This window comes from Halictus rubicundus, chromosome 1 (assembly GCF_050948215.1).
Source record: "Halictus rubicundus isolate RS-2024b chromosome 1, iyHalRubi1_principal, whole genome shotgun sequence".
Lineage (NCBI taxonomy): Eukaryota > Metazoa > Arthropoda > Insecta > Hymenoptera > Halictidae > Halictus > Halictus rubicundus.
This window is the reverse complement of record NC_135149.1, coordinates 2783927-2811822: the sequence shown is the minus strand read 5'-3', so window position 1 is coordinate 2811822 and position 27896 is coordinate 2783927. Positions and strand designations below refer to the sequence as shown.

At 35.1% G+C, this 27896-nt stretch overlaps 7 protein-coding genes across 14 annotated transcripts; 4 read left to right on the top strand and 3 right to left on the bottom strand.

Moving 5' to 3' along the window:
- The first annotated feature begins 485 nt into the window (after positions 1 to 485).
- On the top strand, positions 486 to 7760 carry Cul1 (cullin 1). 3 transcript variants are annotated; one of them, XM_076785197.1, is made up of 15 exons: positions 486 to 953; positions 1085 to 1189; positions 1765 to 1985; positions 2075 to 2237; positions 2315 to 2533; positions 2619 to 2858; positions 2936 to 3229; positions 3305 to 3568; positions 3642 to 3821; positions 3986 to 4135; positions 4224 to 4342; positions 4440 to 4560; positions 4644 to 4747; positions 4820 to 5039; positions 5243 to 7760. In XM_076785197.1, exons 3-15 carry the CDS (start codon positions 1822 to 1824, stop codon positions 5321 to 5323), a joined length of 2319 nt encoding a protein of 772 aa, XP_076641312.1. In that variant the 5' UTR covers positions 486 to 953; positions 1085 to 1189; positions 1765 to 1821; the 3' UTR covers positions 5324 to 7760. The 3 variants fall into 3 exon arrangements, with proteins under 3 accessions (XP_076641312.1, XP_076641303.1, XP_076641294.1); XM_076785188.1 differs by having other exon boundaries at positions 486 to 1189; XM_076785179.1 differs by lacking the exon at positions 1085 to 1189 and having other exon boundaries at positions 487 to 953.
- LOC143352646 (uncharacterized) lies at positions 7251 to 9670 on the bottom strand. Its single transcript, XM_076785319.1, has 6 exons — positions 8875 to 9670; positions 8582 to 8726; positions 8342 to 8506; positions 8145 to 8279; positions 7923 to 8057; positions 7251 to 7844 (listed from the first exon to the last, which is right to left on the bottom strand). Exons 1-6 carry the CDS (start codon positions 9150 to 9152, stop codon positions 7761 to 7763), a joined length of 942 nt encoding a protein of 313 aa, XP_076641434.1. The 5' UTR covers positions 9153 to 9670; the 3' UTR covers positions 7251 to 7760.
- LOC143352671 (sperm-associated antigen 6) lies at positions 9378 to 16729 on the top strand. Its single transcript, XM_076785351.1, has 10 exons — positions 9378 to 9495; positions 9725 to 9987; positions 10051 to 10261; positions 10338 to 10516; positions 10583 to 10756; positions 10814 to 10966; positions 11024 to 11173; positions 11246 to 11404; positions 15556 to 15701; positions 16582 to 16729. The coding sequence occupies exons 1-10, from the start codon at positions 9471 to 9473 to the stop codon at positions 16727 to 16729; spliced, it is 1608 nt and encodes a 535-aa protein (XP_076641466.1). The 5' UTR covers positions 9378 to 9470.
- Positions 11423 to 16572, bottom strand: LOC143352653 (uncharacterized). Its single transcript, XM_076785331.1, has 4 exons — positions 16491 to 16572; positions 16060 to 16251; positions 13754 to 14724; positions 11423 to 12946 (listed from the first exon to the last, which is right to left on the bottom strand). Exons 3-4 carry the CDS (start codon positions 13964 to 13966, stop codon positions 12857 to 12859), a joined length of 303 nt encoding a protein of 100 aa, XP_076641446.1. The 5' UTR covers positions 13967 to 14724; positions 16060 to 16251; positions 16491 to 16572; the 3' UTR covers positions 11423 to 12856.
- A 461-nt stretch (positions 16730 to 17190) lies between the features above and the next one.
- Positions 17191 to 19401, top strand: Wcd (U3 small nucleolar RNA-associated protein 18 homolog wicked). The gene is made up of 7 exons (XM_076785210.1): positions 17191 to 17483; positions 17570 to 17791; positions 17863 to 18034; positions 18098 to 18283; positions 18364 to 18555; positions 18624 to 18792; positions 18878 to 19401. The coding sequence occupies exons 1-7, from the start codon at positions 17317 to 17319 to the stop codon at positions 19339 to 19341; spliced, it is 1572 nt and encodes a 523-aa protein (XP_076641325.1). The 5' UTR covers positions 17191 to 17316; the 3' UTR covers positions 19342 to 19401.
- A 141-nt stretch (positions 19402 to 19542) lies between these two features.
- Positions 19543 to 23092, bottom strand: Deaf1 (deformed epidermal autoregulatory factor 1). 2 transcript variants are annotated; one of them, XM_076785231.1, is made up of 4 exons: positions 22671 to 23092; positions 21442 to 21933; positions 20898 to 21359; positions 19543 to 20798 (listed from the first exon to the last, which is right to left on the bottom strand). In XM_076785231.1, exons 1-4 carry the CDS (start codon positions 22935 to 22937, stop codon positions 20598 to 20600), a joined length of 1422 nt encoding a protein of 473 aa, XP_076641346.1. In that variant the 5' UTR covers positions 22938 to 23092; the 3' UTR covers positions 19543 to 20597. The 2 variants fall into 2 exon arrangements, with proteins under 2 accessions (XP_076641346.1, XP_076641354.1); XM_076785239.1 differs by having other exon boundaries at positions 20617 to 20798; positions 20960 to 21359.
- A 100-nt stretch (positions 23093 to 23192) lies between these two features.
- On the top strand, positions 23193 to 27610 carry LOC143352608 (uncharacterized). 5 transcript variants are annotated; one of them, XM_076785259.1, is made up of 8 exons: positions 23193 to 23233; positions 23400 to 23760; positions 23830 to 24083; positions 24262 to 24475; positions 24916 to 25079; positions 26988 to 27201; positions 27281 to 27416; positions 27491 to 27610. In XM_076785259.1, the coding sequence occupies exons 2-8, from the start codon at positions 23667 to 23669 to the stop codon at positions 27594 to 27596; spliced, it is 1182 nt and encodes a 393-aa protein (XP_076641374.1). In that variant the 5' UTR covers positions 23193 to 23233; positions 23400 to 23666; the 3' UTR covers positions 27597 to 27610. The 5 variants fall into 5 exon arrangements, with proteins under 5 accessions (XP_076641374.1, XP_076641367.1, XP_076641401.1 ...); XM_076785252.1 differs by lacking the exon at positions 23193 to 23233 and adding an exon at positions 23266 to 23340; XM_076785286.1 differs by lacking the exon at positions 23193 to 23233 and having other exon boundaries at positions 23291 to 23574; positions 23662 to 23760; positions 23848 to 24083.
- Positions 27611 to 27896: the final 286 nt, after the last annotated feature.

The window sequence follows — 27896 nt, the reverse complement described above, 5'->3', positions numbered from 1 at the left end:
TAATAGGTTATATTTGTCTTTAAATATTGAAAATATTAAGAAAATGTGAAAAGGTGTCTTACACATCATAGTTGCATAATCATTGTTCGAACGAATATTGAAACCTCCAAAATGTACATAACGTCAAGAAAATTGGTAATAGTTATTCAAATTTTGGCAGATCGTCTCACGAGCAATGCATCCAACATTGCCGAATTAAAAACGATCCGATTTCGCAGAACTTTTGTGGTTGTCATTCTCGAAAAGTTATACAGTTCTTGTTACGATTCTATTCTTTATCTTGTTTCTCGTTCGCTGATCTCAATTATGAGACAAAGATATATCAATAAAATCCAATAAATAAAAAAGAAATCTGATTGTAAGAACATCTAATGGGAACGTGGATCCGTTGATAAAGCCTGATAAAACTGACATGCTCGGTAAACCGCAGAGTATACTCTGCGTGCCTCGCAAGAAGTCTCTTGAGACAGCACAGAGGCAAGAGGGGTCCTCGCTCGCACCCAATGGTTAGGCTTTGACGTCACACACTTTAGCCAATAATTCAGCTAGAATCGAAAGTTCCTGTGGAATGACCCAATCGAATGGCATTTAGCAATTCCTGGCTCCAGAATTCCTGTCAGAGGACTTCTTGTGAGGCATGCAGAATACTTACTTCATGTGGTGAAACTGTGAAACGCGTCGTTTTGTTGGCAACAGTGGCACCTAACCTGTCAGAAGTAGCAGATCACAACCGTGATCAGTTTTTGGGTACATTGAGACACAAGATTTTAGGTTCGTGGATCTGCCGTGTTTGTCACCACGGGCAGCAAAGAAATAATAATTGGAGGCAGTGAAAATTTCCCATCGATGCGTATGTAAAGCAGAGTAGCGGTGATCGTTAGAGGTGGCCACCAGATTTTCACGAGAACTCCCTTGTCCAACCCTGCCTGTTATGCGGTGGTGAACGTCGACAGGTGAGTGTACATTTTCCGTCTCACGATGCACACTTCCCTCGTTTTACCGACAAAAAAAACCAATTCCCTGATGGCGACGGGCTGCGCTGGACTCGTTCCTGCGAATTACTTTTCATCTGGATCACCGATAGTGACGGGTAGTAGTGTTATAGCACCAAGATTTTCAATGGTCCGAAGTTCCCTGACCAAAGATCGGAGCCACTACTAACGATGCGCATCCTGATATAACTACTTCGGTATGGATCTTCCAACTACCGATTAACCCTTTCCGCGTAAACCATCGTTTTTCATGGATATTTTTATGTCCGGTCGAACCTATATTCGCTCTCTCTCTCTCTCTCCCTCTCTTCTCTCGCTCTCTCTCTCTCATTCACTCACTTAGTCTTTCTCTCTCGCTCTCTCGCTCTTCTAACATTCGACGTACACACGCGCAAAAAAAAAACGTTTCACGCAGTTTTATTTATAGTTGTACAAAGCAGTTTTCAACAGCCTCAAGTATGTGCATAAGCAAGTAGTTGTGACATCAACATTGTGAAACTATCGATAGCTCATTGGAAGCACCAAATGTAATGTACTTTAAAACTAATTGCACAAACGGAGCATTCTGTTTTTGTTTTTTGTTCTCGTTGTCTTTTGGTTTACACCTAACAAAGTATATACGACGATGTTGTATACCTTTATATAAATGAAAGTAAAACTGTAAGCATCACCGTTCAATATTTGTTTTAATTCCCTGGACCCTGTACATTTACTTTGAATTCTATATTATATCTGACACGATAGCTACTTCTTTCCTATGTTTTTCCAACAGAAATTATTATAGGAAGTAGTAACAGTGACGCTCACTCGACAAGCGTATAGAAATAGGATGTCAGGGTATCGAGGCAGTGGAGGAGCTGGGAGTTATTACGCAGGCTCAACAGGCCTCAGACAAATAGATTTAGATCAAATCTGGGGAGATCTTCGAGAGGGTATCGAACAAGTTTATAACAGACAATGCATGTCTAAGCCAAGATATATAGAATTGTATACGTATCCTTTGCACTTGTAAGAGCAATGAAGATAACAATGTTATCGCCTAAGATCTAGTAATTTCCTTAATACATTACATAATCCAACAGACATGTATACGATTATTGTACGAGCGTTCATCAACAATTAAATAGAACATCGACCAAAACCAAGAAGGGACAAATTTCTCAAGGAGGTGCACAGTTAGTCGGATTGGAATTATATAAACGTTTACGTGACTTTCTTAGAAATTATCTCATTAGTTTATTGAAGGTAAATTCTATTAATGTTCTGTATGTTAGAGGAAAAACAAAATATTTAACATAATTGTTAAATTTTTCTTGATGCAGCATGGTGTAGACTTGATGGACGAAGATGTACTACAATTCTATACGAGGCAGTGGGAAGAGTATCAATTTAGTAGCAAAGTTTTACATGGCGTGTGTGCATATCTAAATCGTCACTGGGTACGCAGGGAAAGCGACGAGGGACGTAAACATGTTTATGAAATTTATCAGTTAGCCCTGGTTACATGGAGAGAAAACTTATTTAAGCATTTAAATAAACAAGTAAGTTATTCCAAGTTTGTCGCAAAGCACTTACACAGACTATGCTCCAACATAACATATTAACATTATACGTGCTATGTTCCAGGTTACAAATGCAGTGCTTAAGTTAATAGAAAGAGAACGCAATGGAGAAACAATAAACACACGCTTAGTCAGTGGGGTAATTAATTGTTACGTAGAATTGGGTTTGAACGAGGACGGACATAATCTTTCTGTTTACAAAGATTCGTTTGAGAATATCTTTCTTGAAGATACAGAAAGGTTTTATACACGTGAAAGTTCGGAATTCCTCAGACAAAATCCAGTTACGGAGTATATGAAAAAGGTTCGAACAAATAATTCCTTTAACTTTTGTACACTTTGTAGATGAACAACTTACAATCTCTGATGATTCGATCACAGGTAGAACAAAGGTTGCTAGAAGAACGAAAACGGGTTCACGTTTACTTGCATCAAACAACTTGTGAAAGATTGGCAAAAACATGCGAGAAAGTGTTAATTGAAAAGCATTTAGATATATTTCATTCTGAATTTCAAAATCTTTTAAATGCTGACAAAAATGCAGATTTGGGTCGAATGTATCAACTGGCAACGAGGATACCTAATGCTCTTGGTGAACTAAGAAGTCATTTAGAAAGTCATATAACGAATCAAGGACTTGCAGCTATCGATAAATGCGGTGAAGCTGCATGTAATGTACGTTGCCTACTAACTTTATGGTCGTGATCGTGGTCGTGATGGTCGCGTTAACTAGCTTTCTTTCCATTGCAGGATCCAAAGGTTTACGTGAACACGACTCTAGAGATCCATAAAAAATACAATGCTTTAGTACTTGTTGCATTTAACAACGACAGTGGGTTCGTGGCAGCTCTCGACAAGGCTTGTGGAAGATTTATTAATAATAACTCGGTAACTCGATCAGCAAATAGTAGCAGTAAATCACCAGAGTTACTAGCAAAATATTGTGATCTGTTGTTGAAGAAGAGTAGCAAAAATCCTGAGGAGGCAGAACTTGAGGATACACTCAATCAAGTTGTGAGTAAAGATCGCGTAACGAATAGGGATTATCGAGTCGAGTCTGGTTCTCGTTAATACTTTTCACTTACAGATGGTAGTATTTAAATACATCGAAGACAAGGATGTATTTCAAAAATTCTATAGCAAAATGCTGGCAAAACGTTTAGTACAACATATGTCGGCCAGTGACGATGCAGAGGCTTCTATGATCTCGAAATTAAAACAAGCTTGTGGTTTCGAATACACTTCAAAATTACAACGAATGTTCCAGGTACTGTGTCAGCCTAAAAAGCTGTATTGCTATCATTCGTATTAATTTCGCATATCGGACACAATGGATTCATTATTGTTTCTGTAGGAAATTATTTTTATATTGTGTAACATTAACATTTGAAAAAGTTGTATAACATTTGGATTATAGCAGTCTGTCCACAGGATATCGGCGTATCAAAGGACCTAAACGAGCAGTTTAAAAGACACTTGACAAATTCTGCTGAACCGCTGGATATAGATTTCAGTATACAAGTGTTATCGTCTGGTTCATGGCCGTTTTTACAAACTTTTACTTTCTCATTACCAACCGAGGTAAACTCTATCCCGATAGAAGTCACCAACAATTTGGACTAGAATTATGAATATTAAACATACATCACTTTTGTATTATATATTACAGCTAGAACGATCTGTACATAGGTTTACCACTTTCTATAGTTCACAGCATAGTGGAAGGAAGCTGAGTTGGTTATACAATATGTCAAAAGGAGAATTACACACAAATTGTTTTAAAAATAGGTAATAACTTATACGTAAAAGAGAGACGCGTTATTATTTTTATAAGCTTATTGTAGCATTTACGAAGAGGCGGTGGTAAATACTATTTTAATTATAGATACACGTTACAAGCATCTACCTTTCAAATGGCTGTTTTATTACAATTTAACGGATCCACAGTATGGACAATACAGCAATTGCACGATGCAACACAAATAAAAATGGATTTCCTGTTCCAAGTATGTATCGGTATCGGTGTTGAGAAACGTTAAAAATAAAGAATATTGAAATATGTATTGAGAAAATATTTTTAATATTGCAGGTGATACAAATACTCTTAAAATCGAAACTGTTAACGTCGACTGCAGACGATGTAACTGAATTGACTCCATTGTCGACAGTGGAACTGTTCACAGGATATAAAAAGTATGTGTATTTGCTTATATGAAGTATTGATTTCGTCAACGATTCTATATTGGTATATTATTTTTATAATAGCAAGAAACTAAGAGTAAACATTAATATACCAATGAAAACGGAATTGAAAATCGAACAAGAAACCACACATAAACACATAGAGGAAGATAGAAAACTTTTGATTCAGGCAGCGATCGTTAGGATTATGAAAATGAGGAAAGTATCGAAGCATCAGCAACTGGTGGCTGAAGTATTGAACCAGTTGAGCTCTAGGTTCAAGCCAAGAGTACATATTATTAAGGTAAGTACGGATAAGAATGTCTCTGTGTAATCAGATAAATCTTCGAGAGCTTGTCGACCGATTCTGCCTTCTCTGATCTACCGATTTGTCGATTTGCTCTGATAAAACGAAACCGTCAATCAATCGAAATCAGATGTCTGAAAGTTCATAGGAATAAGAAAAATGTAGTCTTAATGGAAATCTTAACGATTTTGCTTTTTCAGAAATGTATAGATATTTTAATTGAAAAAGAATATCTGGAGCGCACAGAAGGTCAAAAGGACACTTATAGCTACCTGGCATGATCAAGTTGATCTAGGACAACGATACAGCAGCAACCATATACGCAAAAGAAAGATGACTCTCCAATCTCATTGCTACATACTCGAAATATTTATTTAAGTCTCGTATTTTGAATCTCATATATTTTCCTTGTACATGGATGCCCTTGTACCATGTTGTCCCTCTGGTCGCATTTAGAGTGGTTTTTATAATATATTAATAAAATTATTTCATAGTCAAGCTGCTAGGTGTGTTACTGTCTGTGCCGTCTTTGGAATAAGTTACTTGAAAAACATTTATCGATACAAAACTTTAGACACGATAGTAGAAAACGATGTTCTTCGAACTAAAGCTGTTTAATAAAATGGAAGAAAATAAGCGACTAAATGTCAGAAAGGTAAAACAAGAAAATATATTCTGTGAATAAAATACTGATAAAGAAAAAAAATTCAGGGTACATCGTAAGTCGCATAATTCAAAAAGATCGAAAAGCTATAAAAAAGGAAACATAATTTCAGCTATTTGTATTATAGAATACGAAACGTGTCGTAAATTCATATAAGCACATAGATAGTAATGCATTTTAGCAATTGCGAAGTCCTGCTAGTAATCACGTGTATAAGGAACAAAATTTTGTACCACTGAATAAATGAAACTGCCCCAGAAATGCGAATAATTGAGTTGTTCTTTCGTTCAGAGCAGTCTCAATTTCAAATCAATAGTTCAAATGGCTGGCAGTCTTTGAAAAAAAAAGTACAATTATTGAGTGGTTGTGTAAAGATCATGGATTGACTAAGAAATATGAATTGTATACATTGTACCTAAAAAAGCTTAGAAAGCTCGATTCATCCATTAAGTGAAAATAACATTTAAAATATGAGACTAATGAATTCTCCTTGTTGATGCTGAATGTATCAAATATTCGAGACAAATTATTCGAATATGGTTTTTTCAAAATTATACCTTTTTAGCAATTAGAATGCATTAGATGTTCACAGTGCAATATAAAATAAAAAAAGAATGAAAATTCGTGGTATGCTATAACTTTGAATGCAGGCACAAGAAGTGGCTTCAAATTTAATTTTACTAACCGGACGATGATTGTTAATCCATCGATGCCACTAATATTAAGAACGATATGGTAAACCACAATATATAAAAATATATCAATTTAATGCTTGCAAATATTACCACGACTTTGGAGTTGACATGTAAAAAGGCAGAGAAATATGATAGGAAGTACGGATCCCAAACTGAAAGTCATTGTAATTAAAACCAAGAAAAATTAAATTCCAACTTACTTGAAAATGAGATAATGTCTTGATATTCAATTATGAAAAGCAAAAAAATATTAACTTAATATATTTTATTAAAATAAAAAAGTTAGCATCAATTCGAACGATGAAGCATTGAATTGTTCAGAGTAGATTGTGCAGCACGTATTCGTCGAAAGATACGGATATGCATGTACATACATTATGTTTATTCACTTTTTTATGATGTTTGACGTCGTTTAATTGATTCCATGTGAAAATCTATAGATTCGATTACTCTCGTAGGTTTAGAAAACATACGACGGTATATTAAGCTATAACATCTACAGAATTCTCCACTGCCAGGATTAAAATTTATAAAATCTGTGCTTAACGCAATTGAAAATATCATCTATAGTTTTTTTTTGTTTTTTAATGCTGAACATTTTAATTTTCAATATGTGCCCTATTACCGTGCATTGTGTACGGAAAAAATCGTGAGGATCATTTTACACATGCTAGCTATGGAGCATATTAATATCTTGATTTTTGTACATATGCAGTTAAAATTCCTTGTTTGTCCATTTTTATTGCTCGTGCACAAAATAGGACTTAACGTGTAAATAAGTTTTAAAAAATCATTTAATCTTGTCTAAAGTAGAAACGTTCGATTCAGTACAGTTGCAATGGAAATCAATTGTATATCTTTTTGTAATTTTTATCGAATTATTTTTGAACGATAGAAAGTGTAACATTGAGATAGAATATCATTAGAATGTATGATTTCCATGGTAACCATGAGCCCACCTTTTATATATTTTGCTTTGGAATCTTTTGTTATAGATCCCATTAACTTATCGAGTATCATCACTATTTTGTATAGCGCAATCGAATAATTGCTACGATTATGCCGTAATTTAAAAAGTATATTTATTTGAAGTAAGAAACAATTAAAAAGGAAAAAATCAGATTAAAACTCTAGTACAAAATCCTAAGTTAAAAATCAGGTATTCAAAAATCACAATACTCTGACAGGTAATATACGAAGTGAGGATACATAAACACTTTTTCTGTGAAGATTATTGTTAAGAAACACATGTTGTAAAATAAAATTGTATAATACTTGTAGCTATGAAATGGAATTATTCCATCTTTCACAGTGTATAAGTTGTAGCAGTCATTCAATAAATGTTTTATATACAATTTATCATAAGCACTCGGGTTTTTGATCCAATAATCTCAGAAAATCTTCTTTCGTGAATCTTAATTGGCCAATAGTAATTAAGCATGCCTAGAAAATATTAGGTAATATTAATATACATATAGCGACCGTTTCTTTTAGTTATTTACAACTTCAATAGATACATACATTTTGCTTTTTTAAGTTATCTATAACTAACATCTGTTTTTTAAACGCTTGGACTATTTCTGTAAGTTGTTTTCCTAGATTATTGACAGCCAGTTTTTTCTCATCCTGTAGTTTCCTGACTTGATTTCTTAATTCCTAATCATACATCGCAGTGGATAAACTTTAGAGTTTAAACCAACATAAATAGCATAACATATATTACATGTATAATTATGTATGTACCTTTTCTTCTATTTGGGAACATTTCAGTGCACTTCTTAGTTTGTTATTATTTTCTAATGACCTATTCAGTCTCATACTATAATTGTTAGACTGTTGATTTAATGTTTTAATTTGTTTCTGGAGTTTGTCCAAATCCTACCAAAATTATTTATTAAAAATTTATTGAATGTTACTTTTAATAGCTTCTAATCTTGTACCTTTTTTATAATTGAACTTTCAGTATTTAATGCCTGAGATTGACTCTGCAATTCCTTGTTTGTGATCTCCAGCTTTGCAATTGTATCTTGTAACGACTCTATTTCATTTTGCAATTTTGTTTCAATTTTTTTGTGTTCAGTTTCCGAGTCCTTGTAGACATCACACTGCAATGTACAAGATATAAATTTTGAATGAGTCAATAAAATATTTGAATGATTACACGTTAAATTTTTTGTCACCTTCTTTCTATATTCAACATGCAATGTTTGCAGTTCCTTTTGCAACATATCTATTTTCGTCTTAAATAGATTAACAATTGTTTCATGGACTAAATTTCCTCTTTTATATGCTTTGTCTACATGATCCTTTTGTGCATCCGTTTTCCTATATAGAAAAATTTACAAAATATATGCGCTTATTCAATAAAAATTAAAAATGACGTCATCGTGCTTTACAGACTTAACAGAAATATTAAATAATAATTGTGAATAAATAAAAAACGAGTAAATAATTGTATCGATCTCCTGCTTACAATTTTGAAGATACTGCTCCGAAGACGTACGGTAAGGATCCATCTCGTTTAATCAAAACTTGGATATTCTCATTTTCTCGTGTTAATAAGTTTCCGGTGATTTCTGTTTGTTCGTTCGTGGAATTCGTTAATCGCATTTTTGTATTGGGCATCGAATGTTCATTATTATAAATGTTTATAACGCGATCTATGTTTTTCATTAGATCATTCGCTCTTTGTTCAAGTTCTTGATTGAGTTGACGGAATTCTTTCTCTCTAATTAACAGGTCTTCGGTCATCTTTCGATGCCAATTAAAAGCCTTACTGGTAAATATTACAGTATGTAAGCAACTAATAATTAAGCTACATATGATAAACTATATTTTCTTGTAATAATTCTCTGTTTGACAACTCATGTTGTTACGCTTTTCTATCCGAGTGAAACACCTGCTTATGTTTGTTTATAGAATCGCTGCGCTATACCTAACGTATCATGCGCAAAAGGCGGCAGTTTTTCGCTTTCAAATATACGATAGACTCGTTCAAGCAATTAGCACGAAAACGCAGTCAAAGTGTAAATATCGTGGGGTGATGTTGAAAATTCGTTTGCAATCGCAATGACAGCGCGGTCCATTTTGCAAGGTAAAGTTTGAAATGTTACTATGTAAAGATATTTGTCAAAGAGTTTAAGGTTTATCGCGATGACAGTTTCTGCACGATCGTTGCGATTAAACACTATTTTCCTTTTATAACTTTGTATCCGAATATGCATTGCGTGAATTTTAAAAGAATTACAAACACATTTTTTACATTGAATTATATGCTGGTTTGTAAAATTAATACCTAATACTGATCGGGGTTTTTATTGCAGTTTTTGATCAGTACCAAAGGGCTCGTCTGCTTTTCGTGCAATCCATTGCAGATTTTGCCACGAGACCAAATAATATAGAATGTTTAGAAGCTGCTGGAGTTTTGGATCTCTTACATCCTTTACTGACAGACCCTGTGCCATCCATTCAACACATGGCAGCTGTAGCTTTAGGGAAAATAGCAAACAACGACTATCGACTGGCAGAAGCTATTATAAGGAAAGATATTTTACCTCAGCTGTTGAAAAATATTGCTAAACAAAATGTATGGGCGTTTATTACATCTCCCTTTTTATTCTTAGAAGCTTAATTGTAATGTTTCTTACAGAAATTTTATAAGAAAGCAGCTTTGTTTGTTATTCGAGCGATAGCTAAGCACTCTCCTGAAATGGCAGCCATAATAATTCAAAATAATGGACTGGAAGTTATAATGGTTTGCTTAGAAGATTTTGATGCTGGTGTAAAAGAATCTGCAGCTTGGGCATTAGGATACATTGCAAGACACAATAAAAATTTGGCTCAAGCCACAGTTGACGCAGGTAGCTTAATACAATATCTTTAGTAATTCACTACGGTAATTTCAGCTTGAGAATTTCAATATCGTGTGATTGACAGGCGCGGTGCCCCTTCTGGTTCTATGTCTGCAAGAACCGGAATTATATTTGAAACAAATCGGCGCATCCGCTCTTTGCGATATAAGCAAGCACGACAAAGATCTTGCAGAATTGATAGTGAATGCCGGGGCTGTTCCTTTTCTCGCGAAAGCGTTATCTAATCCTGATGCAAAACTAAAGGTGAAATAGTAATAGATGCCGCATGACTGTATAATACGACATTATGGTTCTTACTAATACATACAGCGTCAAGTCCTTTTTGCACTGAGCAGTATAGCAAAGCATACTGTACACTTGGCAGAATCTATCATCGAAGCCGAGGTTTTTCCTAGTGTCCTCGAACATATGGCACACCCCGATGAATGTGTTGTTAAAGCAGCAGCTATGCTGACCAGAGAAATTTGCAAACACACTATTGAAGTATGTTGACTGCACCCCTTAATCTTCTAGTCATATATGAATTATACTTGTTTTTAGATGGCTCAGCTGATTGTAAATATTGGAGGTCTTGGTGCACTCATAGAACTGATCAGTACATCCAAATTAGCAGCTATATTACCAGCAATAATGGCAATCGGTTACATTGCTGGACATTCTGATCAATTAGCCATTGCAGTTATTGGATCCAAAGTATGGCAAAATAGTACTCTGTTACAATAGTGTTCTAAAAGAAAATGTCCATCTTAGGGAATTATTCAATTGTCTTCCGTGTTACACGAAGAGAAGGATGAACATTCACTTGCAATTACTACATGGGCAATTGGACAGATTGGTAAACACACTCCAGAGCATGCAAAAGCAGTTGCAGTTGCAAACATTCTTCCAAAGTTACTACAAGTAAAACTCCATGTCAATTACTTTATACTGCACTTACTTACAAAATGTTATTAATTTTCGAATGCTTTTTAGCTTTATAACGATTCAGATAGCTCCGAGGATCTCAAACTAAAATGTAATGTAACATTAAAACAAGTACTACAGCGATGCATGTATATCGAAGCATTGGAACCTCTGATACACGATGCTCCACCGAATATTTTGAAGTATGTTCTTGGACAATATAGCAAGGTAAGAGATACAATGACATTTTAACTGGTATATAATTCTTTACTTTATACATATTTTTGTACAAGTTGCGCTTAGAACTTACAAACTAGAGCATAACAATAGAATAAATGAAATAGTACTTATGCTATACCTTGTAATTAAATCATTCGCGGTTTTTTATTTATTACGTACAACTATGTAACAAATCATGTAGGAGTAACATTTAGTGACTATTTTGCATCTCTGTTAAATAACAGTTACATAAAAAATCAAATTTTTTTCTTGTACAATGTCGTTTTATAGAAAAACTGTTCAAACAGCAATATATTGCGAATAATTCTTTTTTATCACATAAAAACTATTATACCACAAATAGCATCCTAACAATTAGGGCTCTGATTATGTGATACTAGTTTGGTACACGCATAGTACGATGGTTTATTCGGTTCCAGTACAATTGTTCTTATCGCGTTCACTATTCGCTTGTTTGTTTTCTTTTTGTTCGTATTGTAATTTTTTCAGATGACAGAAACTTTAATCTAATCCTATTCAACACAAGTATCGAACGTTACATATTTCTAGTAAAATATAACAATATACTTCGATATGCTGCGTGTTATTGTATTTGTTTGACAGTAAGAATAATAGAAAGTAAAAGAATCGGTAATAGCATAAAGTAGTTAAAGTTTTTTCATTTATCTCTTCATGTATCTCTAATAAATATTATGGCACATTTTAAGTTCCAAAAAAGCACATTTCTCAGTCTTACGACAGTAAATGGTTCGGCTAAAGTACGAGGACGATTGAATTGTCGAATGTTTTTTTGTTGAAAAACTTCAATGAAAATATGAAATATTTAAACATACTTGTTCCTCAAGCTACTCCCTACTTGCGTCTATTGTACCACGGTGTATTTTCTAATGGCAGTATTTGATATAAAGAGACCGAATGTACAAACATTGTAGATACACGTAACAAAGAATGATTAAGTTAGAAGTAAACATTAATCATTGTTCAATGAAAGTAACAGTCCATGAAACTGTCGATTAATAAGGCATTGATTTGATACTTGCGGTAATACATTAATGTAATGTACAAATCTTATTATTACGTGCCTTGAATTATAGTTTTGATAAATGTTAAGCTCATTGATCATAGTACTAACGGTAAATGCATTTGCATCCCAAGCAAGCTAACCGTCATTTATTATTTATTCGAATGGCACCGTTAACTTTTATAGAGATACATATAAAGAACTGCGTAAGATGCAATCGGCAGTAGAGTAGTTACTTTCGCACAAGTAAAAATATTTTTTGTTGCTCTCGCATTCGTTCGATCATTTGAAAATTTTTTTTAGTAAAAACTACATTTTTACGATTTACGATAAATAATAAATCAGACGTTCAAAAGAAAGTAAAACTCAATTTCTACTGTGAAGTCATGCCTCGTAGTTACTGCCATTATAATAAAAAGTTACCAGAATTTCTGTTGCATGACAAATTCGAGCTGTAAAGCAATTAAGGCATATACTCGGTTCAGAGCATGCAATCTGTCCAAGTACCTCTGAAAAATGAAAAAAAAAACAAGTTATATTATCGAAAAATGCAAAAAAAGCTGACCATTCGTTTTTACAAAGGAAATCAACAACATTTTCGTTAATGTTACAACTTGGATGTCTCTAATGTGGAGAACAAAAGTGTAAAACAGCTTACGATACGAAAAATAATTTTTCAATTAGCATAACATCTTCTACAATTAAATTAATAAGTCATTTAGCAGGAAAATGTTGCCTTGTAAAAAGTACAATATACAATATTTTGTGCAGATTATAATTTCGGAATTTTCTCAAATAAAGATACGACTTCTGCTGTGCTACTGCAAAAGAAATTTACACAATAAGCATTAGTGTGTAACAAAGTATGTAGGATACGTTCATATCTCATTGTTTTATCTGATGTGCAGGAAATCACGTTGATAAGCAGAATTTTATGATCTGCATAGTCATTGTGGTAAACATACTTGAGAATCATATGTAATAGTAACACATAATTGAAAGTCAAGTATTTACACAAATGAGTTATGCATTTAAAAGACAAGATGTCTTCTAGATGAAATAATTAATAAGTACTAGACCGACGACAATATTGTTCTCTTGTGAAATGAAATTGATAGAATCATTGTAATCATTCTTATGATCAAAATGTACTTAAATTCCTTTTTACAAAGCAATAATATCGTTTATGTAATTATCATCATAAATAAAAAGATAACTTTGGTCTCCTGATCCATTTATACAACAAAATGATTTTTTTACTCGTCATTGTCATCATTGGGTTTAATACTAGCATAATTGTTCATGTTTCTATTCACCCTCAGCATCTTGAGAAAACTTCCTAATACAAGTATAGTCTTCCTGTGTCTTCTGAAAATGCCAGCATAAAGTTCTTCGCGTACATCTCTTCTATCACTTACATCCGAATCGATACTCGATACAGAAACAACTGATGGTTTAGCAGAGACCGGCTGGTGATAGCTGTTGGTCTCTCCCGAGTTTAGAATAACACAATGTTGATTGTTTATCATGTCTATTAGTATGCTTTACTTTCCTGTTTAATATTGCGGATCAGTGTCGCCTTGTATGTTCACGTTTTACGATCAATTAACATTTACTGCTCGATTCTTACTCAGTTGTACAACATTAATTTCAGATGTGTCCTGTGAAACTTCTCTGATTACACTGAATGATTCAGCAATCAGTTAGCATCTTATAAATTGCAGATTTTTATTTTACTGCTATCAGACATATTTGCTAGGAATCTGACGATGGTACTGTGTAAGACGGTGCAATTTGCCTTTAATATATGATGATATCATCTCCCTTTTAATCACTTTATTGTTATGTGTTTGAACTTTAAGGCAGCTGTCTTCTTATCAAAGCCTTGGGCTAAAAGACTTTGTAGCACTCTTAATTGCCTACTTCTTGCATTCTCTGATAATTCACAGTTTCTCTTTTCTATCTTTTCTCGCTCTCGTTTTCCTTGATAATTATTTCAAATAGTTCATTAAACTCGTTGTATTTAAAGCTCTGCTTGGTACTTATTATTTCGTTTTACTTTTCACGCATCTACGCCTACTTCTTTTAGTAAATTATTTCAAAAACGCTTTAAAAATTCAAAAATTCTGCTTATTATAAATGCTAATTGATTTTAGAGTAAAAAATTATAATTTATAATAAAAGAGATGCGCACGGATTAAGATTAATTTTCCAATCGCTTTGTTAAAGGTACATTGACTCTTCTCTCGTTTCTTAAGCGGTTGTTGACCTTTAATCCCACATTCATCTGAAAATAATGAATAAGTTGCATTTCATTATGTATATACATGTATGTATAAGTAGGTAATTGACTATTAGTTGAAGAAATATAGAATTTTGAGTATATCGAGAGATTGTTAAAAGACACGATCTTCTACGATTTTCATCTGAAATTTTATTTTCGTAAATACTGTATTTTTAGGCGACGAAGAAAAATAAGGAAAAGGTACTCGAATTCAACTGCGAACTCAACACCGCATGTAATGATATTACAATAAATATTTTCTACAATAATTATTCACAACAATTTGTTTTCCCGTTGAAAATGTTGACTGTTGAACAGTTATCTAAAAGTGCGTCACAGCAACAAAAACATTATACATATTAAGCTTCGTCTATTCCAACAAATATTTACACGATTACAAAAGTTTGGCAATAAATTTTATCTTAAGTGCCTTACAATCTTCTTATCATTATCATTCCTTTTTTATTAATATAGTCAAGTATATACTCTATTATATATGCAAATTTTGAAAAAATTGTTATTCCTTACAAGCGAGATTTTTCTAATAATGTTAATTCTTTACAATTACAAAAACCTTCTGAATTAAAAGAGAAAATAATAGAAAGTAGGTGGATTCAATTTAGACTAATGCATTCAGTATGCAGGTCATGTGTCAGGAGCCATATTCTTAGGTGCATTGCAACACGCAAACTGATTGCTAATAATGTTTCTCTTACCATCCACTCATATACATGTTCATATACATATATACGCGTATACATCTTGGCGGACATTAATGTATTAAACAATACAGAAAACTTGATTTAATTTCTTAATAACTTTGTCCTTATATAGATTTTACCTAACGATGCCAGGGCAAGAAGACTATTCGTAACATCCGGTGGTTTAAAGAAAGTTCAAGAAATTCAAGCAGAACCTGGCTCGACACTTTCGGAATATATACAAATTATCAATTGCTGTTTTCCAGAAGAAATTGTCAGGTTGTTCCTACTCTTATACATTTATGCAAAGATTCTTTGGACTAATATGTATCTCGTGGCGTATTCATCACCTTACACAATTTACAAATCTGCAATTATTAATAATTTGTGAAAAGAAAGTCAGATTTTACAATTTTCCACTTGTAATGACAAAATATTATGGCAATTATGATTATTCAATTTTTTATTCGTTAACCCAGGTTGAATTGCTTGCATTACTGCAAAATTTTGTCGAGTAATACACAGAAGCATCAGTATATATCTAAGAGTATGGCATGTTAAGATAATGGCAACAGTAGATAATCATCAAAAGCACTAGTTGCTTTTGACATAACCCTACTAGTAGAGTTTTACTTACCGAAGGGATTTGGTAACGTAAATTTGTTTCGATGAAAAAGTCCAGTCTTCTTAGAGTAGTTTACAGCAACAGTGAATGCAAACAGCTGCAGCTCCGTTTCTGGATCTCGCGTGTCTTAATTTAAATCAGGCAAGTTAATGCACGGCGCGATCGCCATGTTGTCACAGCTGATTGCATTGGAAAAATAGAAACCTGAAGTTTAATGGATCAATAATTTTATGGAAACTCGATCATTTCTGTAATTTACATGCGAATCGTGTGCACATGTAGTTTTCTTTTCAAAATTTCAATCGAACATGACATTATTTGCACGCGCAAATTATGAAATTTCACTTTTGCATATCGTCGACGTACGATTCTTGTTACAAATAGACTCGATAACATATTTTTGATGTGTGTCACTTAAAAAATAGTCTCTGATTGTTACTTACATGTTTACGAAGATATTTTATTGCTTATTCGTGTACTGTATAATTTCGACCTAATTTTCATCAGTTTAATCATTTCATTTATTGGCATTAGATATTATTCTCCTGGATATCCAGACAGTCTCCTGGAAGCAGTCGAACTCTATCAACCAAAGTGTCCATCACTTTTTGCAATGGAAACACATACGTTTTCTGATACCGATTCCAAATCTACTCTGTCATCTCATAATGAAGATTGTTAGAATGATATTTATCTTATCAGATACTCTTATTATACATGATTGTTACGAACGATAGTTTAAATACGATGCGATAAATTAAAGTAATTATTTAGCAAATATTGCTGATTGAAACTTTTTATCACATTTCAATTGAAATATGTTTCACAAATTACTATTCTATTTATACGTTCCTTTGACAATTTGCGATTGGTAAAATCAAGCAGTGATGCTTAACTGGTGGTAACACAATTTTTGTGAAAGATAATGTACAACGTAAAACTTCAATTACAGACCGACGTATACGGGGATTTAGCAAAATTGATAATAATGTAAAGCATACATTGTATTCAGGTTTTAAACATTAACGGTCAATTATAAATTTAACAAGATTAGAAAAATAGGCAACAAACACCACTGTGGTAGAGTACAGTAGGTTAGGTTAGGTAAGGTAAGGTATGGTATGGTACGTATGTACAATGTATATTGATGCATATGTGTTTCTGAACGTGACCGCGTGATCGCAAAACGCTGTTGCTATTTAGGTTATATGTTGAAAATACATAATTGTTTATTATTTTGCTATGTATTGACTTGAATAAGTTATAAAAATGAGCGAAACGACTGCAAAGAAACATGAGATGGTCGCACAGAAATCCTCTGTGCATATAAAGTTTCCAAAGAAACGTATGCCTACGAAGACACTGTACAATCAAAAATTTACTGCGCCTTTAAAAAAGAAACGGAAAAATAAATACAATCCAGAAGAAGAAGCCAGGTATAGTTTTCATATGATTCGCAAAATGATTCGTAAATGCCATTCGAATATATTTAGTAAGTTCTAATGCATAATGTTTTACACAGGTTAGAAAGAATCGTGTTTGGCGATCCAAGCGATATTATAAACAATTTATTAAACGAAGACGTCGAATCCATTTCGAACGAAAGCAAGACTATCAATGTCAATGACAGCACCTCTGCAAACACTGATACAATTGACGATTCTGATGAACAAAGCGATGACAATGTTGATGCAAACTGTCAGAGACAACAGGCATGGGTTGATGAAGACGACGATCAATATTCGTATGTATATTCACACACGAAACCATTATTGTTTAATTTATTTATCATTTTCTGATTATACTTTATGTTAGAATGCGAGCAGCTACAAAGGCACAGAAACGACACTTACCTGCTGATATTCCAGAAAAATTATATAAAGACTTTCTGCATAACAAGTATAAACAATTAGTAGGCACTCCAAAGTGGGCTGAATTTAAAAAGTTAGAAGAAAACACTGATGAATTAGATCATGAAATATTGAAGGTAATAAAAAGCTGATATCCCTTAAATTTGGATTATTTTTAATAGTATTCTGTACTTTTTCAGCATAGTTGTCATTTGGAGAAACCAAAACTGAGAAACTTACCCAAGAGTATAATTGATATAAAAGCCTTAAATCCGATTAATAAACAAACACATGTAGAAGGACCGATTATATCAAGTGTAGAATTTCATCCATCTTCCACTGTAGCACTGGTTGCCGGTACATCCGGTACTTTGTCTCTCTTTCAGGTAATTACCTATTATACATTGTAAGTAATTACATTGATGTCTCCAAATATAAAATATATTGAATGATTATATAATTACAGATAGATGGTATAGAAAATAATAAACTGCATTCGATGCAATACAAAAAATTTCCTATCAGTGTAGCAAAATTTTTAAGAGATGGTACAGAAGTTCTAATCGGTTCCCAATATTATCCATATTGTCATTCCTACAATCTCATTAGCGGAAAAACAAATAAAATACTATTACCGCATGGAGTTACAAATATACAGGTTCGTATAACTATATTTCTAAAGATTTCTACGGTGACACTACCTAAACTTTCCAAATAAACATTTAGGATTACGAAGTATCTCCAGATGGGAAATTGATAGCTTTTGGTGGCCGTGCAGGGGAAATTTATTTATTATCGAGTTCATCGAAGGAACTGGTCGGCACTTTGAAAATGAATGCACGATGTAGAGCGTTATGTTTCACACCGGACAGCAAAACGCTCGTTACACACGGCGGTAAGTGTTATAGCGCATATTTTTCTATTGGCTTTGATATATAACATTAATAATTGTTTTTAAATTTTGTTATGGACAACTGCAGACAGTTCTGAAATGTACATTTGGGATGTAAATAGTCGTTCGTGTGTACATCGTGCTATAGACGATGGATGTCTAACTTGCGCATCTATCGCAATGTCTCCGAGCGGTCAATTTTTGGCGACAGGTAGTAAGGAGGGTGTTGTTAACTTATACGACACGAAAACTGTGTTAGAAAATCAAAATCCTGTACCTTTAAAAATTTTCTTAAATCTTGTTACGTCTGTTACCAGCTTAAAGTTCAATTCTTATTCCGAGATACTTGCAATGGCTTCGGATAAGAAGCATAATGCATTTAAAATGGCACATTTACCGTCGTTTACTGTCTTTTCGAATTTTCCAACGTTTCAAACAAATATGTCGATGCCCGAAGCCATCAGCTTTTCTCCGGGTAGCGGTTACTTAGGCATCTCAAATAGATCCGGTAGTGCCTTTTTATACAGATTAAAGCATTACGGAAATTATTAGATGTCACGTATGTTGTATAATATAATATATAAAGATATTAAAACATTTTTAGAAAAGTAACTTAACACTAATTTCCTCATTATTGTTCGCATTTTATTTCAAAACAACATTTTATATTTGTACATGGAAAAAGGTGTAATGGAAATTGATGCACGATGGCAATCTCTACTCTCACTGGTAAATTAAGATTCATAGAACCTATCAATGGAAAAAAATATTAGTTTATTTATCTCTCTGGTTTTAAATATATAAAGGCAACAAAAAATATCTACTACCTATCTGGTAAAATAGTTCTACCATGTAAAATTGAGTAAATAATTTTTCTAATGTGTTTTATTTTAAAAAACATATTAAAAATACTAGACAAATAATACATCTTCGACTATTTATCACGTTCATCTTTTACTTATATTTTTTTCAGTGGTTTGTGTAGATTTGTATTTGTATACTATCTATACAAATCTTCAAATTGATATTCTTAACAGTATTAAATCGAATAAAGATTATGATACTCTTGTCCTCAGAAAATATAGAATTAGTTATGATTATGTTCTTGCAAAAATGTTTTGATATAACAAAGTACGAATAAAAGTATCCAATAATCTTTCTCTTAGTATTTGTACTAAAAATTAATAGTAAAGCGATATCACGTTTTAAAACTTTTACTAATAAAAATAGCATTACAAAATAATATCTACAAACAGAAAACACTTTTGTAATGATGTACATAAATAGTTTCCATAGAAGCCTAACTACCTCCTTTGGTCGATTTAGATTTTTATTAAAAAAAAATCATAAAAGTATATTTTCTAATTTGTAATACGTATACATATGTATACACATAAATATATATTTTAGGGACATAACATCATATTGCAGATATACATATACGTGTATACATACATATATGCATACACACACATATGCCTTCATGAAGCATATTTCCTTTTTATTTTTATACACATAATCATTTGGTATATGATTTTTGACCTTTTCATCAACGTCTCCCATGTTATTCAGCCATGATCCTGAATAAGTTTCCACTTCTCTGTATGTATACACTTATACACTTAATAATATCATTACACTTTAGCTTATACGCGTACAAAATATTTGCTACGGTATATACAGAACTTTGACCTTCGAGTCATTAAACAAATCTGTTAAGTCTTCGTCTCTTCTCTCAATTTTGAAGTTTGTAAATTTGTTTGTTCAGTGTCTATATTCCTTTGGTGAATGGGTGTGAGGAACACTAGCTATTGGTCCCCCGTAGTCGTCGCAAGAGCACTGGTATCACCACTACTACTTTCTACTATTAGCATTACAGTTTCAGCCGCACCCCGGACACATTCTACTTGATGACCCGCCCAATCTTTGCGTTGACAAAACGTAGAACAATACGGCGTTCGTCTACATAAAGAGCACTCTGCGAATGCTTCTCTGTTGCAATTGGCGCACTATAATAGAAACATAAAGAAATTGATTAAACATTTACGAGTTCTATTTTTTTCTTTTTTTATAGAATTCAAAGTCGTTATCTTTCATATGTATATTACTTTTTTGTTATGAGTATCCGATGCTGGTTGTAACCCAACAGTTTCAATAACATCTCCCCTACCTCCTAATTGGGCTACTAGTGCTTGCTCTCTTCTTTGCTGTCTAGTTACTTCTTTAGCTTCTTCTAAAGTTCTTCTAAACTCGTAAGCTAGCTTTAACATTTTACTGGACACTTCGTCAAGCTTCTTAAAGACTTCATCGGTCTGTCCATTTTCTGTTTGATGTACATTTTGAACGACACCATCTTGATCTTGCGGCTGTTGCACAACCAACCCCTCCGTTGAGACAAACTGTGGCCATACTTCTTTGTCAGGTATAACGACTTCACCATCGCTTTCGTCGTTGTTACTGCCATCGCGGGAGTTATCGCTTTTGATCTTCCGCGTTGGTGCATCTCCGTCCGACGTGTCTCTCGTTCTTTTTCTACGCTTGTAGGGCGTAAATAATCGTACTGGACCTGTCTGTAATAGTCAGTATACAATTGGTAACTACTGATTCTACATACATATATTAGTAATTAAGTAATTCGTCTAGCATGCCTACCGCACTATCATCGTCACAACACGCCGCGCAAGTGCAAGAAGTTGCGTGTGGCTTTAAAATTTGTTCGTCTATCAAGGTCTGCAAACTTCTGCCGCCGAATCTAATACTGCGCTTCCAATCTTTGCTAGATGCTCTTCCACAAAGTGCCTCAAATTCGCTTGGCGTATACCATTCCTGGCCAAGCTTGATACATCTCCCTCTGGCTCCAGAACCGAAACGACTTTTATGTAGCTCTGCATTTGTGTTCTTACACCTGACAGGCAATACCGCCAAATTAGCAGATTCCGACCAACTGCATATTTGTTGGGTATTCCCAGTCGAGACGTGTATTTGTTCAGACTCGTGTTCCTCTGTACTATTCTGAATTACTATATGCGTTGCTTTTAATTCCCCGTTCCACCGTAGAGGGTCCGAATCCTTGTCGGTACGAGGTTCACAAATAAAACCGTTGTCCACGCATAGCATCTGCTTGAACTGGCCAGATCCGGGTAGCTAAAAGAGAAAGTACCGTTTATATAAACTGCTTGTTACACGTACGAACCGTCGAGTATGGAGCAAAGCGCTCTTCATGGTCCTATGCTCGCTGTGATTTTGCATTGCATTTTGAAAGCGATGCTAGTGTACTCCAAAAATATTTTCTATAGAATTATAATCGTATCAGATTGATAACATAGGGTTAGGGCTAGTTCAGACACGGCGGAATCTGCACGGTTTGAACCGCGTGAAAATTGATAATTGTTCCGGCAACCGTGGGATATGCAGGAGAGAGGTCGAAGCGATGCATGCTAGCACACATCCTAAACGCGCATAGTCCGTCAAATTGAACGCTATCATAAGAGCCATAGTAAATAGAATCGCGCGGATGCAGCGCGAATGTTGTTTCCTGCGGTCCAATGGCGTCATCCGCGCGGATCGCTGGTCCGCGCGGACAGGTGTGAACGAATATGAAGACGCTAATGTAAATAAGCACCACGCGGTTTCCGCCGTGTCTGAACTAGGCCTTAATGTTAATTATAATTTCTAAAATTTCCAACACGCGTATGCGCTATATACGTAGACCATGACTCGCGGGTACGCCTAGAAAGTGAAACAAACCCAACCCCCGTCCATGGCATTCGAGAATTTGTTCATCGAGAAGAGAATCGTTGAGTATTAATGTAATCGCATTGTTTGCGTAGCGGTATCGATAAGAGAAAAGCATGAATGAAAAGATTCTTGTTTCGACCGACCTGCAACTGATCCGAGGTGATGACGTTGAAGGTCGTGCCGTTGGTTGAGTTCGCTACACCGATGATAGAACCAACAGGCAAAGAAACCGGTACACCGACTCCTGGAACACCAGCAACACCCGGTACCGAAGTGACGCTTGCCGTCACCGCGACGGGATGCGCCTCGTGTTCGGTCGTTAGGGCGGACGCCTCCTCGGTCTCGCTCGTCAACGGTTCGGACATGTCCGGTAGCACGGCGACACTTTCCGATGTTTGACTCTCCTCCATTTCGGCTGTTCTCGCCTCTCGAGCACACAATGGCGTCAGCGCACGCTCAACGCAGCGGCAGCGCCACGATTTTTTTATGGCCGCCGCTGCGCTGCGATTACTCGCGACTCGCGACACAATGGAACGCTTCGACTTCCTCGCTCCCCGACAACAGGGCTAGAAAATAACCACGATCAAATCGAAATTACAAGTGCTTCGATGAGACGAATGCAACGTTAGATAATCGTATTTTCATTCTTTCTATTCAACGATCCGCAACAGTCGCAACTCGGAATCTTTTTCGAGCTTCCTACGGTGTACGCTTCCTACAGTATTTAGAAGTACGAATTCTCCGATGTCGAGAGCCATCTTTGCGTGTGTCGGGCAGCGCTCTGTTTGAATTCTTCTTTGCACGTTTCGACCGGTTCGTTGCAAATCGACGAGTAGAATGTTTTGAAAGATAAGTATTCTTTTTTATTGTAGTAATGGTACGCATACATTGTCGATGAAGTCGGGAGTGAAGAAGCGATATTAACCTTGCTGCACCTTGCTAGACCGTATGGAATAACATTGCCGATTACATATGTATCACGGACACCTCTAACCTCTATTTTTCTGTTGGATTTGAACTATCATTCGCATGAAAACCTACGTCTTGGTAATTAATCTTATTTGTCCTGACCCAGAGCAGTTATCAACTTTTAATTAGTTATCATAATTTTGAATGATTCGCTGTATTATATAGTAACTATGCATTCGAAGACTGACAGATCCTCGTACCATGGTGCACAAGGCGTTGAAGGTAATTTAGAAGAGGTGGAGGATACTGAATCGGCTGCATTAGGTATATCGTTCATTAATTTTAAGGATATTCGAACAAATAGGAACAGGTTTTTATTACGTTAGACATAAGTAAGTACGTGTATTTCAGAAAATTCACAAGAGTTGAAGGAAACAGAATCGGTAAAGAGAGTGATTGAATTATCGACGATTGGTACACAGACCCCTCTAACGTTGGTCAGGCTAACTGTAACACAGTCGTCGTCGCGTAAACAATTTACCGACTCGACGACATTACCGACGCGATTCAGTTACGAAACTGGTCACGACCTCGAAGAATCCCGCGAAAATGGGAAATCTTTTGCGCGCAAACTTTTGCAGAGCAAGGTATTACGCACTACACTTGTGAGCGTGTCCCCGCCCCCCCTCTATTCCCAGTAATGAAATTTAAACATTTTTTAAAATTCTATTAATAGACTACCGGTAGGTAGAGCATTAGTCCATATAAAATAGATGAAGTAATTACGTTCTAAACGATAGCCACGCAAATTTTAATTCGCTTTAGACGTCGGCCACTCTTAGCCACGAAGCTACGACGCAAGCAACGCCGCCACATCCGTCACTAATGCCCAAAACTTCGCAAGACACTATGCAAATGTCTGCGTCGCTCACCTCGTCGGCATGTGGCCAAAAAAATGAAGTTTTAACCGTGACTACAGATTACGCGGCATCGTCGCCGGATGCGCGTAGCCTATTGGTCCATGTCGTCAACGAATCTGGTATATTCTGTTAACGATTTCTTTGTTTCGTTATCCGGTAGTCATTTAGGTAATTATATAGAAGTTGGTCCACCTCGCCGATTTCGATGACCTTGAAATATGTTCTCAACTGCTCTTCGATTCTCGTATGCATGGTCTCCGCCCCCTCCGCGACCTAACCACAACTCATTCTATTCGCATGATATTTCAATTACTAGATCAAATTCTGCATGACAGCTACAATGCAAGAATACGGAAAATTCAATACAGTATTAGCAATAGTTTTTTGCGAATATCCCGAAAACTAAAATCGAGTGACGGTAACATGTATAGGGAGAAGTTGTTCAGAGTGATGACCTTGACAACATATTTCAAGGTCATCAAAATCGGTGAGGAGGACCAACTTCTATATAATTACCGTTATTTATTGTAATGTACTGACGCTCGTACGTTTTGTCAAGACAACGATGACGCGCCAAATTCGTATGGACGTTCGAGCGCGATGGATGCGATATCGTCGAGCAATAGGGACACGACAAGTAGCAGCCTGTCGTCGCTTGAAAGTAGCAATCAGCAGTGGAGTTTAGCTAGCTGTTTGCAATGCGTGCCGATTGTGAACGATGAAGTATTCAAATTTCCATACCGTAGCCAGTGTCTTCTAGCATTAACCGAATCATACAGGGTCTGGCAGAATAATATCCCGGGTTTGAGATGTACATCGACGTGGCTGCCTTAACACATTGTTGTCGGGACACGAATAAATTCGTTTTTTTTAGACTGGTGGTGGTTTTCGGGACACATAAATATCCGTTTTTCATTGTCTGCTGGTGGAAGTAGGGTCCCGTATTTATACGGGTTTTTAACGACGTTACCATCGTATTTCTGACAGTTCCACAACATACATCCTTGTTATATTGACGTACTACTTTTGTTATTTGTAGCATCATTTTAAAGTTATAGCGATTTCTAAAAATGTCTAATTTCTTACGCGGCGGCTGAAATATCGTCCGCGCCACACAGTGCGGACAAGTCGGCACATCTCACATGTTTATTTGACGATGTATGAAAATTTCCTTTGGCAGAACTGCATATTAGCAGGAAATTCATATTATTATTCATTTAAAAATCACTTAACAACTTTTTTATGCATAAATATTGTTTTTTCTTTTTTCAATTTATTAATTTTATTGTTAAATTTCATTTTTGTGATTAATTACCATTACATATGCATTAGTAACCAAATTTAAATTTTTGTAAAAAAATTTGGCCATGGAGGTACTCTCTAAATTGCCAAAAATCGAAAAATGTTATATTAACTGTAAATGAGTGTGCAATAATAGTTCTGTGTAATGGAAAGTGCTTACCCAGGAATATGCATTCTTTATACATTTAATAAAGTAGATTTATTTTTTGTACAAATTTTCAACGGTGGTTTTATTTGTTAATTGCATATAAAACTTCGAATCAACATAAAACAAAAACGGCAAAATATGTCCTGAGATTTATGCATATTCGGATACATTACTTATTATAGTTTAAGAATTTCATAGTTTTGTCTGCCACTTTTTGCGACTCTCAATTTTATAAACTTTTTAAGAAGTGTCCATACCTTTCCTTTAGGATCTATCGTGGAAAATTTGTTATTTTCTTTTTAAATGTATTAGTTATATTGTTAAATTTCATTTTCTGTGAATAATTAACAATAAGTATACATTTGTAAACAAATTTGGTTGTAAAAAATTGTGCCATTTGTTCGCCACAGTTACAGTGGGGAATTTACTGGAAAAGTTCAATATTCGTGTATATCACGATATGAAATACATTTCTTTTGCAAAACATGCGTATTAGGATGGAAATTGTTAATAATAATCATATAATAATCATTTTTATGCATAATACAATTTTGCAATAATTATATATCAATCATTTTTATGTATTTTTAATTTGTTTTTAATATATGTTTTATAACTATTGAAAAAGTAATAAGAATGTAAGGATAGATCGAGATGTGCAAGATCATGAGAGTCAATGATTTTAGGTCGCAATCAAAGTACTGAGAATGACTCGGATAGCGAATAGCGTTTTGTTAAGTTTATTCATTTTATTCACTGGTATTATAATTTGTTTAAGTTTATTATTGTTAATTTTACATATGGTTCATTTATTATTAATTTTGTTCTAAACTTCTTAGTTTTTAAAAATAAATTTGTTAATTTTTAATAAATTTTTTTTTCTAAAAATTATTTTTTTTGTTAAAAAGTTATTAACTATATTGGTAAATATAATTATCTGTAAAAAATTTCTTCTATATATACATTAATAACCAAACTACGAGAAGTGCCGAAAATAGGCCTTTTGTCCGCACTGTGCGCCAGGCTGAAGGCCGCGCGCGAAATGTCCCGCAAACAATGTGTTAATACTAGAATTTCTTATTGACATTCACGATATCAATTGTGGTTGTTTACATACTTTTCAGAACCGGGAAATTATTCAGCCAACCCCACAAAATAACGGAAACTGATTCACGGAATAGACATACACGCGTGCTCGCATGAGAGATGCACCGCCAACGTATTCGTCGATATTTGCCAGACGCCCGCCAATGCGTAATTGGGGACCGTTTCGATCGACAAATCGATCGTCTTTCGTTGCTCCGATACCACCGCCCAGTTACGCCCAAGCACAGGCACAAGCGCAAGGAATGGGCCTCGCGTCTTTCTCCATGGATCAGCTGTTCTCCACTTCACGTAATAGAATATTTTCGTTCGGATATCGAATCACCCTGCCTAAAAGGTGTCTACGATTTCGTAACGATTCGCTTTGCAGCGAACGCGAATCGACTGTGGACCCCAAGACCTACGACCGCAGTGTGCCCCCGGTGCACCGCGATCATTGTTACAACTGTAGAAGTTCGCCAATCCGTAATTACTCATATCACCGCTTTTGTGCTGCTTCTCTGCGGGTATAATTATTTACAAACAACAGCCGAGAAACACGTACGCGTACAAGCGTATAAGAGAAATCTTTTATTCGCAGATGCTGGCCGTGTTGCATCCTACCGTACTGCTTGAGTTCGTGCAATAACATAGACCATTATTGTCCTGTGTGTCGCGCGCATCTTGGAACTTACAGACCGTGCTGAAAAACAGTTAGAACAGCATTTAGAAAGTTCGCTTTCTCTCTTGTCAGCCTATGCATCTATGCAAGATAATGCTCTGTCATCCATTGTACCAACAAAGATGAAAAGGACCGTATTCTCAAAGATGTTATCGTTCTTTACCGTCAACTGTTGCCGGTTTAGAGAGCGTTAGAATGCTGCCTCCGACGCAGCGGCGGCTGCAGCCGAAGGAGCCAAAATTCATTTAATTGCAGTGGTGAAAGTAAAATTACCGTCTCGACACGATGGCTGAGCACAATGGTCGGGTGTCATAAATGGTCAATA

Excerpts from the sequence above, each read along its gene's own strand:
- LOC143352671 (XM_076785351.1), top strand. The coding sequence starts at position 9,471 with ATGACAGCGCGGTCCATTTTGCAAG. Across the intron at positions 9,988-10,050 it reads AAAATATTGCTAAACAAAAT|AAATTTTATAAGAAAGCAGC; the intron begins GTATGGGCGTTT and ends TGTTTCTTACAG. Across the intron at positions 10,757-10,813 it reads TTTGCAAACACACTATTGAA|ATGGCTCAGCTGATTGTAAA; the intron begins GTATGTTGACTG and ends ACTTGTTTTTAG.
- LOC143352608 (XM_076785259.1), top strand. The coding sequence starts at position 23,667 with ATGCATTCGAAGACTGACAGATCCTCGTACCATGGTGCACAAGGCGTT. Across the intron at positions 24,476-24,915 it reads CCATGTCGTCAACGAATCTG|ACAACGATGACGCGCCAAAT; the intron begins GTATATTCTGTT and ends CGTTTTGTCAAG. Across the intron at positions 27,202-27,280 it reads TCAGCTGTTCTCCACTTCAC|CGAACGCGAATCGACTGTGG; the intron begins GTAATAGAATAT and ends TTCGCTTTGCAG.
- LOC143352646 (XM_076785319.1), bottom strand. The coding sequence starts at position 9,152 with ATGACCGAAGACCTGTTAATTAGAGAGAAAGAATTCCGTCAACTCAAT. Across the intron at positions 8,727-8,874 it reads GGAGCAGTATCTTCAAAATT|GAAAACGGATGCACAAAAGG; the intron begins GTAAGCAGGAGA and ends TTTTCTATATAG. Across the intron at positions 8,507-8,581 it reads ATGTTGAATATAGAAAGAAG|TGTGATGTCTACAAGGACTC; the intron begins GTGACAAAAAAT and ends TGTACATTGCAG.
- Wcd (XM_076785210.1), top strand. The coding sequence starts at position 17,317 with ATGAGCGAAACGACTGCAAAGAAACATGAGATGGTCGCACAGAAATCC. Across the intron at positions 17,484-17,569 it reads AATCCAGAAGAAGAAGCCAG|GTTAGAAAGAATCGTGTTTG; the intron begins GTATAGTTTTCA and ends TGTTTTACACAG. Across the intron at positions 17,792-17,862 it reads GAAGACGACGATCAATATTC|AATGCGAGCAGCTACAAAGG; the intron begins GTATGTATATTC and ends ACTTTATGTTAG.
- Deaf1 (XM_076785231.1), bottom strand. The coding sequence starts at position 22,937 with ATGGAGGAGAGTCAAACATCGGAAAGTGTCGCCGTGCTACCGGACATG. Across the intron at positions 21,934-22,670 it reads TCACCTCGGATCAGTTGCAG|CTACCCGGATCTGGCCAGTT; the intron begins GTCGGTCGAAAC and ends TTTCTCTTTTAG. Across the intron at positions 21,360-21,441 it reads GTTGTGACGATGATAGTGCG|ACAGGTCCAGTACGATTATT; the intron begins GTAGGCATGCTA and ends TGACTATTACAG.
- LOC143352653 (XM_076785331.1), bottom strand. The coding sequence starts at position 13,966 with ATGATAAACAATCAACATTGTGTTATTCTAAACTCGGGAGAGACCAAC. Across the intron at positions 12,947-13,753 it reads GTTTTCTCAAGATGCTGAGG|AGGTACTTGGACAGATTGCA; the intron begins GTGAATAGAAAC and ends TTCATTTTTCAG.
- Cul1 (XM_076785197.1), top strand. The coding sequence starts at position 1,822 with ATGTCAGGGTATCGAGGCAGTGGAGGAGCTGGGAGTTATTACGCAGGC. Across the intron at positions 2,238-2,314 it reads ATCTCATTAGTTTATTGAAG|CATGGTGTAGACTTGATGGA; the intron begins GTAAATTCTATT and ends TTCTTGATGCAG. Across the intron at positions 3,230-3,304 it reads GCGGTGAAGCTGCATGTAAT|GATCCAAAGGTTTACGTGAA; the intron begins GTACGTTGCCTA and ends TTTCCATTGCAG.